This window comes from Hypanus sabinus, chromosome 2 (assembly GCF_030144855.1).
Source record: "Hypanus sabinus isolate sHypSab1 chromosome 2, sHypSab1.hap1, whole genome shotgun sequence".
Lineage (NCBI taxonomy): Eukaryota > Metazoa > Chordata > Chondrichthyes > Myliobatiformes > Dasyatidae > Hypanus > Hypanus sabinus.
This window is the reverse complement of record NC_082707.1, coordinates 195,097,574-195,110,830: the sequence shown is the minus strand read 5'-3', so window position 1 is coordinate 195,110,830 and position 13,257 is coordinate 195,097,574. Positions and strand designations below refer to the sequence as shown.

At 35.5% G+C, this 13,257-nt stretch overlaps 1 protein-coding gene across 7 annotated transcripts in view; it reads left to right on the top strand.

Moving 5' to 3' along the window:
- arel1 (apoptosis resistant E3 ubiquitin protein ligase 1) overlaps window positions 1–13,257 on the top strand; it is a 91,823-nt gene that overhangs the window by 45,499 nt on the left and 33,067 nt on the right. For all 7 annotated transcript variants that reach the window (XM_059962153.1, XM_059962129.1, XM_059962136.1 and 4 more), the window contains 5 exons: window positions 383–636; window positions 10,564–10,641; window positions 11,086–11,227; window positions 12,174–12,295; window positions 12,589–12,664. In XM_059962153.1, coding sequence (XP_059818136.1) covers window positions 383–636; window positions 10,564–10,641; window positions 11,086–11,227; window positions 12,174–12,295; window positions 12,589–12,664 — 672 coding nt within the window. The remainder of the gene's footprint in view (window positions 1–382; window positions 637–10,563; window positions 10,642–11,085; window positions 11,228–12,173; window positions 12,296–12,588; window positions 12,665–13,257) is intronic.

The following is a 13,257-nucleotide window of genomic DNA, read 5'->3' as shown; positions in this document are numbered from 1 at the left end:
TGCCATATTGCTGACTGGACCACTTATCAATGTCACAAGTGACCGTGGTAAATCATCTTTCATCATCAGTCTATATTTGTTTAAAAGTTGCCATGGTTGACCACACAATTTTCCTCCAATGTCTTCTACTATACATTCTTCCCACCAACTTTGTAATTTAAAACTAAATTGCTTTTTTCTCATTCTTAATTTTGATAGAGGCTCGTCAACCTGAAATGTTAACTTTGTTTCTCTTTCTAAATGCTGTTTAACCTACTGTTTCCATCATTTTTTATTTTGATTTGGTTTACTGAATTGTGATGTGTATTGCTTTATCTGAGTAACAATGTTTCTGTGTGAAAAAAGTTACTTCTATTGATTACTTAACACTTTTTATTAACAGAAAATGAGAAGAATGTTGTAGAAAGGAATGTATCAACTCCAGGTAGCAGTGTTTATTTTGAGGCGTACTTGTATAGCACAACAAATTATGCTCATTCACAGTGGCAATTATCTCCAGTTGCTCATGCCTCTGTGAGCCGACACCATTCAACCACCATGGATGAGGAAGATGATGATAGAGATGGGGATCAGGAAAATCAGACAACTGAAAAAGTGAAGAAACCCAAAAAGGTTTACTGTTACATATCATCAAAGGTAGGAAAAGACTGTGAAATGTGCCCTAAATTAGTGCTGTATCATGATTAAGAATGGTTGATGGTTCACCTTCAACGTAATAGTTTTATAGTTACTGTTTTGAAAATAAAACTTCTGTTATTCCAATTAGTGAACTGTCTTCCCAAAACTCAACATTCTGCATTTTGTGCAGTATTCTGATTTAAATACTAATATTATAACTAATTATTCCCTTAAACGTAGTGCATTCAAACTTGCTAAACAAAGGGGTTAATAAGTTTCTTATAAGTGCGAAGAATTGTGCTTTTCTCCCTAACAGGATCAAAGTAATTTATTATCAAAGTTACACGTTCATCGCCACATTCCAAGTTGTTTTCTGTATCTCAGAGGTCAATTTAATGTTGGCTTATATCTCTAATGCAAGACTGAACATTAAAACATTTATACTTCATTATGCTCATTTGATATATATAGTACACTGCATCTGCTATCCGTATACCAAATTATTACAAATTATTTTCCCATTCTTGTTCTCGGTATCGTTCATTTATTTTTATTTGTCCTTTTTTTGTAATTACACTGTTTATCTTTTGCACATTGGTTATTTTTCTGTGTAGTTTTTCATTGATTGTATTTCTTTGTTTTACTGTGAATGCCTGTAAGAAAATGTATCTCAAGGTAGTATATAGTGACATACATCTCATTTGATAATTTACTTTGAACTTTTTGTATTGTCAGCACATATAGCTATCCCTTTGAATACTAATAATCTTCCATGTAACAATTTTCTGTTGACCCCTTCTTGCTCTTAACATGGCTAATTTCACATCTCCCCCCATTATACTCCATGCCACCTTATTGACTAATAATTTATTATTTCACTGATAGACATTGTATTGCTACAAAACTTGGATATGTTGGAATCCACCTTTCTGAAAATGCTTTGTTTCTACCTGATTCCTACTTTTGTCTGTTTATAAATTTGTAGCCCATGCAAGAAAATTAACTCAAACCATTGTCTAATAATTGACTATATGACACATTATATACTATTTCTGGAAAATTCAACCATGTTACATTTACTGAAATCCTCCCCCCCCCCCCCCCCCCCCGCCCACTTACCATGCCAATAAGACCCATATGTGTCCAATTGTGATATCAAATGTACATTTCACAAAGTTGTGTTAACATGAATAAATCAATATAATTTTCCATGCTTCCTTTAATCATATAGTTAATAATAGGTATTAACAGTTTCCTGACTAATGTCAGGGTTCTATTAAAAACATTCCAATTATCTAAAGTCTTGGAGTAATTACTTGCTGAATTGTGAATTCCATCTGAATTGTGTCTTGGACAGAAGACTATCTTCATGAATATTTGGCCACATAGAAAAGCATTATACTGTGCAACCCTGTGAATTTAACAATGTGATTAGACTTGGCCACCTGGAGACCATTTCCTAGTAGCATTTTGATTCTAGCATTAGGGTAATAGGAAGAACTGCATCTGTACAAATTTAAGTGTTCTTGGACCTGAAATATTTTAAACATCTGGGCACTAAATTACTGTCGATATTGAAGGAGAAATTTAAGATGTTTATGAAACCTTGGCTCAAGTGTATATTCTCACTTCTGAGTCAGTAGGTCATGATTTTAGGCCCCATTCCATCAATTGAAGTGCATATACAAATAACGTGTGTATTTTCCCATTTTCTGGAAAACTGATATTGTTTCCAGTGAGAATAAAAATTTACAAAATAAAGAGTGTGTTTTTAAACATACAATGTTTAATGCCCTGGTTAAAAGTTTTACTGCTATGCTGTGAGGTATTTCATTTTAATAGTTTTCTGTAAGAACAGTGTGTCCTCCTTGTAGAATGTTATGGTTTTGATTGAGATGAGTAGCCCTGCTGTTCAACTAAGGAATGTGAGTCAGCCATTCAGGATGATGGGATCGGGACAAGGTTCTTGGGAGAGCTGGGTGGTCAGAGATTTGTGACAGACACTGGTAGGGTTCTTGGTCTTTTTGGTGTGAGATGCGATCAAGAGAAGTTTGGGAGAGATGCCCGTAGGATTTGATCCGATGGGCAGGTGCGATTGCAAGGAGTGCTTCTCAAGATAAGAGTCCAAGATGGGAAACTCTACCAGTGATTGGTGATGAGAATACAGTACCATGAGTGATGGTAAAACTCAGCTTTTGGAATGGTAATCTGCTCATTTAGACTGATTTAGTTGTAATGGACTCTTTCTTTTCATTCTCTTAATAACTGTTTGAAAAAGTTGAAATTAGTAAATTGTTATAATTTTGTCAGTGTATAATTTAATTTTTTTTTTCTTTTTACAATATTATTCAGAAGAAAAAAAAGATTTACAGAGTGCAACACATAGATACATCTCAACATAACTTGTGTACATTCATATATTGTAATAAAATTGATCAAAATGTTATAGCATAACACATAAAGGTATACCACTCTGTAATCAAAAATTTAAAGATAGGTCATACATCGTAAAAAAAAAAATTATATAAAAAAAAGTCAACCCCCTACCAACTACCAAAGAAAAAAGCTGATGGATGATAATGGATAATTAGAAAAAAAACATTCAGTTAAGAAGAGAAGATAAAAATATACATAAAAGTCTGTGCACTGTTAAACTTTATAAATTGGAAAAGTACTTTAGGAAAAGTCCCCAAATATCATAAAAAGATTGTTTCGAATTTAAAACTGAGCAGCGGATCTTTTCTAAATTTAAATAAGACACAATATCATGTAGCCATTGAAGATGTGTAGGAGGGGTAGACTCCTTCCATTTAAGCAAGCTTGCTCTTCTTGCTAAAAGAGAGGTAAAAACTAAAACCTGGAGGTTAGGATTATTTAAAGTTATATCTTCATTTGCAATAATACCAAACAAGGCAGTAAGAGGATTTGGGGCAAATTGGACCCTAAAAAGTTGTGAGCAGGTATGGAATACTTCCTGCCAAAACTTTTCAATTTTAGGGCAAAACCAGAATATATGAATTAAAGAGACATCAGCAGAGTTGCATTTATTACAAAGTGGAGAAACATTCGGATAAAAACTGGACAGCTTCTGTTTAGAAATGTAAGCTCTATGAACCACTTTAAATTGTAGAAGAGAATGACAAGCACAGAAAGATCAAGCATGAGGAAATCTGCAGATGCTGGAAATTCTTTCTTTCTTTTTAAATCTTTTTATTAGTTTTAAACAAACATAAATGAAACATGAATACAAAATGTTTGAGAGTACATAATTAATAGTTTAAATAGACATTCAGATATGTAATAATAAAAATATATAACCTCTCAAACCCAGAACATTAATGAACAAAGAAGTAAAAAGAGAGAAAAAAAGAAAAACCCCAAAAAAAGAAAAAAAAAGAAAAAAAAACATTAACCAACATGGGCCATTGAATAATATTAAGTACATATACAGTAGTGCCAATAACTCCGAACCTCCATCCAACTGATTAAGGATAATATAAGTAAGGTTTAGGAAAAGACAATTCAACTCATGTGAAAATGTTGAATAAAAGGTCTCCAAGTTTCTTCAAATTTAACTGAAGGATCAAAAATCACACTTCTAATTTTTTCTAAACTCAAACAAGAAATAGTTTGAGAAAACCACTGAAATACAGTTGGAGGATTAATTTCTTTCCAATTCAATAAAATAGATCTTCTAGCCATTAATGTAACAAATGCAATCATTCATTGAGATGAAGCAGATAAACGATTATTATCCATCATTGGTAAACCGAAAATTGCATTAAGAGGATGTGGTTGAAAATTAATATTTAAGACTTTTGAAATAATACTGAAAATATCTTTCCAATAGTTTTGTAAACAAGGACAAGATCAGAACATATGAGTCAATGAAGCAACATCAGAATGACATCTATCGCAGGTTGAGTTAAGATGAGAATAAAATCGAGCCAGTTTATCCTTAGACATATGAGCTCTATGTACAACCTTAAATTGTATTAGGGCATGTTTAGCACAAATAGAGGACAAATTTACCAATAATAAAATTTTTTCCCATTGCTGTCGATATAGGACAATGCAACTCTTCTTGCCATTCCTTCTTAATTTTTTCTGATACATCTAACTAAATTCATGATCATCTTATAAATGATGGCTACTAAACCCTTTTGATAAGGATTAAGGACTAAAATTCTATCTGTAATGTCCAATGGACATTCTTTCGAAAAAGACTGTAACTCATTATACAAAAAATTTCTAACTTGCAAATATCTAAAAAAAAATGGGTTTTAGGTAAATTATATTTATTAGATAGCTGTTCAAAGGACATAATGTTATCATCCAGAAACAGGTCACGAAAACATGTTATACCTTTTGTTTTCCATAAAAGAAAAGCTTGATCCATAGATGAAGGCTGAAAAAAATAATTAGATATTATAGGACATGATAAAATAAATTTATTCAAACCAAAAAATTTACAAAATTGAAACCAAATGGAAATTCAAACAACAACACACACAAAATGCTGGTAGAACACAGCAGGCTAGGCAGCATTTATAGGGAGAAACACTGTCAACGTTTCGGGCCGAGACCCTTTGTCCTGACGGAGGGTCTCTGCCTGAAACGTTGACAGTGTTTCTCCCTATAGATGCTGCCCAGCCTGCTGCATTCTACCAGCATTTTGTGTGAGCACAGAAAGATAATTTATTAACCCGTTTAAGAAATTTATTCCATCTATCATCAGAAATCTGACAATTTAGGTCATCCTCCCAAGCTTTTTTTATTTTATCAGTGTATAATTGACGAATAGTAATTCTGTATGAGCTGTATTTGCACAGTATTCGCTCAAATTGAGCTTCTGTTAATCGGAACATCCCAACTTTCCTATTTGGTTGGATCCCAAATCATACCAACCCTTGACATGTATTATTTATGAAAAGTAGCCTTCTTACTGTTGAGTCATGTGGCTGTTAACTGAGTCAGCTATTGAGCCGTTTGCATATGAGTCCAGTGTGAGGGTTATAAATAGATGAATGATAAGAAAACCACTTTCACAGCAGATTTTGCATGGTTTCTGTTGTAATGTCAAAAGTCATTTCATAAGTTTTTTGAGAGATGGGCACAGTAATGGGTTCCCCTGCCCATCTCTTCCATGCTGAATGTGATGTTTATCTGTGCTAATTCCATTTTCTTGCATTAGTCCCATATCCTCTACTCCTCTCCTGTTAGAGCACCTGACCAAGTGTTGTATTTGTGTCCATCTCTACTACTTCCTCTGGCAGCCTTTTCAATTACTATTTCCTTTGGTAACTTGTTCTGTCAGTGAGCTGTTACTTGCCTTCTGGCTGTCACTATGTTGAAAAAGTGAGACTTCTTGTGTGACATTCAAAAAACATACATTCAACATATCCAAAATCCCTCCTTCAGTGGAGTGAGGAATTGGTGTTTACCTCAGGACATACTGTGCTCAATTATTGGAATCTATACAGACTTCAAGATGTAAATAGGTTAAAAAATTAAGGGGAACACAAGATACAAGATGTATGCAAGATATTAAGAGGAATAGATAGAGTGGACAGCCAGTGCCTCTTCCCCAGGGCACCACTGCTCAATACAAGAGGACATGGCTTTAAGGTAAGGGGTGGAAAGTTCAAGGGGGATATTAGAGGAAGGTTTTTCACTCAGAGTGGTTGGTGCGTGGAATGCACTGCCTGAGTCAGTGGTGGAGGCAGATACACTAGTGAAATTTGAGAGGTTACAGAACAGGTATATGGAAGAATTTAAGGTGGGGGGTTATATGGGAGGCAGGGTTTAAGGGTTGGCACAACATTGTGGGCCAAAGGGCCTGTACTGTGCTGTACTATTCTATGTTCTACAATTTTAATAAATATTCCGTTAGGGTCAAAATCAACATCCTAAGTAACTTGGGTATTCCTAGGAGTTCACATCACGTGAATTGAATTTAATCTCCCAATAACATTAACACGAGCTATTCTGAAGAGCTTTTCCAGACAAAGTAAGAATTGAAAAATATTTAAGTGGTTTATATTTCAGTGTCTATTAATAGGCTTTACAGACCATCTGGAACTGTGCATCCGATTTTCTGAGGTTAATTCATTAGGTCCAGATTTGGAGAACATAAATTTTGAGGTTGTAAAATTGTTTGTGAAATTTGAAGATAAGAACCATTTAACATAGATTGACATGGACAGGGTGGTGAAGAAACACAGATCTTTGATTCCTGATCCAGTCAAAAGTCATTATTAACAGACTGAAATGTGTAACTAATATAGGCAAGAAAAGCCAAGTTAAAGAAAATTATCAGCATATGGATTTAATCCCAATTTTTGTATCTTTTATCCTGAACTTGCATCATCCTGTTTCTCGGAATAGTAGGAATCTTGTGGTGATTTGTAATGCAATTTTCCAAGTTTCCTATGCCATTGTCAAAGCACGATTTGTGATTTGCTATCTATACATGTTCCAGGTCTATTCTTGCTGGCAGTGCAGGTGCAGTGTATAACACAGTTCTCCTCTGATTCTCTGCTGATCAAAAGCATCTGAAGATGATCCACATAGTGACAGCAGTTAAGTGTACAGAAGACCTGTATAGTTGCTTTATGACATATTTCTGGATGTGGCCAACTGTCTGTTGTTGATTATGTCTATTGCATTATCAGCAATCCAGTTCTTTTTAAAAACATACTCCTCAGAGAAAACACCCTGTTATACATTCTTCTATCAAAGTAGGGATGCTAAATTTGCCAATTCATCTGCTTTTAATAATGTGAACCCTCAACCTGCCCAGATAAGGTCTTTTCACCTGTTCATAAATGGCACTGCATAGTTATCAGCAAGTACATGCTGTGATCTGTTTGTCATTCATTCGTTGCTCTTTTTTTATCTGAACACCTGAGATGGGAGCACACGTGTGACTTATAATAATTGCACACAGGTTCAAAAATCAGAATGCTGACAGGAACAGAATCTACCTGTCTAATCTTTCTGTAACTTCTCTTGCCTTCTAGCTAAGTGGGATATAAAATATGATGCGCCCATAAACAGTTCACATCTTTCTGAGAGCATCTCCACCTCTACTGACTTTGAAAGCTCACTTAGGAGGCAACATAAGCATTGTTCTTATAGGCTGGAATTCCTGACCATTTACCAAAACCTGATTTGCATGACAATTGGGGATAATTTAAATTTTGGATCTGTGGTGGAGAGACAAGAGACTCCCGCTTCTAAATTTGTAGTAATTGTAACACTACTATAGTGTGATTACTATGAGGAATAATAACCCAGATCTTCAGATTACAATTGCGCAGATCTGCTTGGGCCTTCTGACTTCTAATTGGTTTATTGTTGCCATGTGTACAGAGATACAGTGGAAAGCTTTTGTCTGCATGCCATGCAGAGAAATCATTCCAAAAACAAGTACATTGAGGTAGTACCAAAGGAAAAGCAATAGCAGAATATAGAATATTGTCTTAAAGTTTCAGAGAGAGTGGAATGCAGATAGACAAATAAGGTGCAAGGGCCATGAGGAGATGTGTTAAGGGTCAAAAGTTCATCTTTATCATCCAGGAGGTCCACTCAACAGACTTGTAAAAGCAAGGTGGAAGCTGCCCTGAGCTTAGCTGTATATGTTTTAAAGCTTTTGTATCTTCTTTCTGATAGAAGAGTTAGAAAAGACCATGTTGGAAGGGGTTTTTGATTCTGTTCACTGCATTCCCAAGGCAGAAGGAAGAATAGACAAAGTCAATGGAAGGGAGTCTGGTTTTCATGGTAGAGTGGGCTGCGTTTACAACACTGCAATTTATTTAATTCTTGGGCAAAGTGGTTGCCATTCCAAGCTGTTCAGATCTGGATGAGATGCACTAACTCAAGGTTCCTAGAAATCAGCTGAAGTACAGTTCTCTAATGTATTTAAGAATTATTCTCAGGGCACTTGTATTTTTCTGTTGAAATAAAAGTCCAACAGCTGCTCTGTGTGTGAACTTCACAGATATGAGGATAGAAGGCAGGCCTCCTCCTGGTTCCCAACACTTTTCTGCCCACTGAGCTAGTTTAATCTGCAAGTCTTTAGAATGAGTGAAAGAAAGTAACTGTGGGGGGGCATTGTTCAGGAGAATTTAACTACTTTTGTACTTTAATTAGTTTCAGTGCATTTAATGATTATTTTAGTTGTGTGCAAATGTTTTGTGTTTTGAATTTCATTTTTTAATTGGTTTAACTTTCTTCAATGCTGTTTGAATATTTAGTTTAAACACTGGTGGGACCCATTAGTTGACAAGGTAATCAGGATAGCTGAACCTGTGACTTGTGCTTTGAAGTGGTCTTGTGCTACACTGGGCCTCTTCACTGATCTGGGAATATACCTTCTGCCAGAAGAAAGGCAGATGACCAGTGAGTTTAGGCAGGGTCTTCTATCCTTGTCAATTCAAGCCCTCCTGAAACACAGGTATCACATTTAACTATCTGAATTGCCTGGGCAGCCAGTGAGGCCCTGATACCAAGCACCTCCTGTCCCACCTTTGGCAGAGTCTATTGTTACCTTACTGGTTTCAACCGCCTTCTTAGAAGCCACAGACCAAGAGTCAAAACTCATCTCTCCTTCAGCCCTGAGGGTGTATTGCACAGTGCCTTACACTGTGTTTACAAACTATAATTCTGAGTTGATGGAAGGTTAAAATATTTTGAAATAATAATATCAATATAATGATGCAGCTCCTGAGTATTATGTGCAATAAGTCAAGCAGAACAAAAAGGGACTGCCCATACTCAATACAATAAATGTTTCTGCAAGTTTGCCTTTAATAAACAGCTTCCAAAGAAATTTTTTGTTCTTCCGAGGGACGTATGGTGGATGTTAATGTACGGGATCGGAGCTGTAGAAGGTTGTAAACTCAACCTGCTCCATTGTGGTCATTAGCCTCCTTGAGGACGTCCTCAAAAAGGCAATGCCTCAAGGAAGTTGCATCCATCATTAAGGACCTTCATCACCCAGGAAATGTGCTCTTCTCTTTACTATCATCAGAGAGGGAGATACAGGAGCCTGAAGACACACATTCAACGTTTTAGGAACAGATTTTTTCCCTCCACCATCATATTTCTACTATCTTGCTCTCTTTATTTAATTATTTTAATATTCCTTATTGTAACTTAGAGTAATTTTATCATTATGTATTACACTGTACTGCTTCCAGAAAATAACAAATTTCACAACATGTCAGTGATAATAATAAACCTGATTCTGCTTCTGATTCTGAGGTGCTAAGAAGAGAAAACTATCATATTTACAGTTGATCATAATTAGATTTATTATCACATGAGATCTCTTGTTAGTGGGCACCATGACGCTAATACACCTCAGGGTGTTCTGGAGTTCGGCGTTCAATTCCAGCACCATTCTGAAAGTGGCCTGTATGTCTTTTCTGTAAAATGTGTGGGTTTTCCTCAGTTGCTCCCGGTTTCCTCCCTGTCCAAAGGGTAGGTTCGTTGGTCATTGTAAATTGTCTTGTGAAGAGGTTAGGGTTAATGTTAAGCCCTGTGGTTTAGCATTGCAGGATTCATTCTCATTAGAGTATACTTACAAGAGTGCTCTCTACTGTCAGGTAACTTATTTATTTATCTCTTTAGGAAGCTTCATCATTGCAATTGGGACTGAACTATCATCTCTTTATGATCATAATTATATGTAGAAAGTGTCTGTTTTGCAGGAATCTGGTCTCTTTTTTTGCTTCTTTCTTTGACCTGGAGGGCAACAGGTATATATTTCATAACCTGTTCTCTATTTTGTAAACTTGGCTAACCCTGTCAATGCTATTCAAAGCTCTTGATGTAGAACCTTACCTCTCTACAAAGTCCATTCAAAACATAAAACCTTAATTAACCAACTTACCTGGCAAGTATCTAAATTGAACAGTAAACAGAATATTTGTTTTCTAGCAATTCTCGGTGAAGGAATTTTACCTGAAAATCATTCCATGGAGACTTTTCACTTTTAGAGTATGTCCAGGAACAAAGGTGGGTCTGAATTCTGCATGTCCAATATCTGGGGATTGTGGTGGAGTTTAAATTGCAGAATGGATAGATGCATCATGTGGTGTGTTTCATATTTGTCAAGATTTATCTGATATTGGATTGCCAACAGTTATTTGGGTTAAGGTACAATCAAGACCCTACCTGTGGTCTCTTAACAGATGCGCATGAAGAATTAGCTGCAGTCTAGTGAGCTACTGTTGCATCCATGAAGACAGGGTTAGATTCAACTTTGAACCTTTTTAAAAATCTCTGCTTTAAGCCAAAATGTCTGTCACTGTCCAGAGTTTTACTTAAATTGCTTGGGTGCAAAACATGCAATCTAGCAATACAATTATGGTATACGCTTCAAAACTCTGTTAATTGATATGTTGAAAGAAAGTGGACAAATCGGTGAAAATATGTAACATGGTGCCTTTTTATTCTCAGTTTTACTACCATGGTCTAGACCCTGTGCACAAGTTCCAAACATTAGTTGTGGATGATGGGATACAACCTCCTGTGGAACTTAGTTGCAAAGAGAGAAACATCATGGCAGCAACATTTATCAGTTTCTTGCATAACAACATTGGTAAGAATGGAAAACTGTGTTTTATTGGTGAATAGGTGTCAAGGGAAAGAAAGGGAGCATTGCTGTTAACGTTTAGGGAAAATTGAATCTAACAACTAAAGAGGTCCTTGAGTGTCAAAATTCTGCCAAATATGACTTGGATGAGAATTTGGTCCGCTGATTTTTGAGTGGCAGGACAGGGCTCATAAGATTTGCCAGGTGGATAATAGACTTTTACTAGGGTACAAAGGAGAGGAATAGTTGTTAGCCAAATTAATTTGGATCTGTCTTTCCAATCTTTATGTGACTGAATCAGTTTACAACCTGTCTCAATGCCTGAGAACTACACCATAACAGGCCTATTTTAGAGAAAGAACAAAAATAGTAATTTAATATAAAGAAAAATCTGGTCTTTTTAGATCATTCAACCTTTATTTCCCTCCTGGGTTTCAGCAGTCTTCTGTCACTACAATTCATTCCCACCCTTCTGCATAAGTATACATTGGTATCAAATGACTCCCTAGAGTTGTTTTTGACATTTAATATTTTTAATACATCAGCAACTGTAATCCATGATGTTTGTGCCATATATTGTAACCAGTCATTGAAAATTATTATCTGCCATGTAATTTGACATTTTAATTGTGCAAGGAGACCAGCTGGTTTTTTCTAATTGGGAGAATTGAAGAGATAATCTAAGCTGTCGGCTAAAGCCACATAAAGGGAATGCTATACAGTCAGGAATGATGTGGTTGGGATGAAGAGTTAAATTGAGTCTTGGCTTCTTCTTAATGAGCTTTGACTTACGATGTGAATCCCATATGGAGTACTGAAGCCACTTTATTTTTGAGATTATTTTTGTGATGAATCAATTCATTTTTGTATAGAACCAATCTTGCAGGTATCTGTTTCTCTTTCTAAGCCTCTATAGATATTAAAAGGAAGTATTTTTTTCTCCTTTTACTAGGGGGTTCTGAAACCTTCCAAGATAAAGTGAATTTCTTTCAGCGGGAACTCCGTCAGATCCATGTGAAACGACCACATACAAAGATTGTACTTAAAGTCAGCCGTCATAATCTCCTTGAGTCGGTAGGTTTAATTTGGTTTACTGACCATCTGTTTTCTAATAGTTAATAGATCATTACTTAAACAGTAGTGTCATTAACTGTCCTTCAGAGCCGTTTTCATTTCGCAATGCTCATTAGTGGGATGGTATATTGTATATTCATCTATTTAACTTGTATTTGTTTGACTGAAGCATTGTAACATTGGAATTAGATTAAAAATCAGCTTTTATTATGTCAATTAATAAAGATTTTAATGGCAATTTTAATGGGTAACTTTGTCTACAAATTCATTTTTACATTTCTATGTGTCACTAGTCCATGAAAGCCACAAGAAATTTCTCAGCCTCTGATTGGAGCAAGAATTTTGAGGTTATTTTTCAAGATGAGGAAGGTCAGTATTAAAGAGAAAAAAAATTCCAAAAGTGGTTTGTGGTTAAGTGTAAAATCTAATTAGACAACATTGATAAATGCAGACCTAAATTAAAAAGTTGATATAACGTTGATCTTCATAGATTTTGGTTGGGTGGTGTTGAATTTACCTTGGATGCATTAACTTTTTTCAGCTACTTTGGTCAGGACTTAGTCCCAAAATATGTAACTGTATTCTTACTTAACATCAAACAGCACAGCTTAATAGTTTCCTTTATTTTAATAAAGGAAACATCATGTTGATGCTTTATTCAGTGGCACAACATCATATGAATTCTGAAGCTTTTTAGTCCATCTTCAGTACCCATGAGTTGTGGAGCTAGTTCAGAGTCAACCATGTTAATTTCATGGGTTCAGTTTGTTAATTAAATTTCAAAGTAAATTTTATTATCAAAGTACATGTATGTCTCTTATGTACAACCCGGAGATTCATTTTCCTGTGGGCATACTTAGCAACTCTGTAGAATAGCAATTATAACAGGATCCATGAAAGATCAACCAGAGTGCAGAAGACAAAAAACTATGCAAATACAAATATAAATAAATAGCGATAAA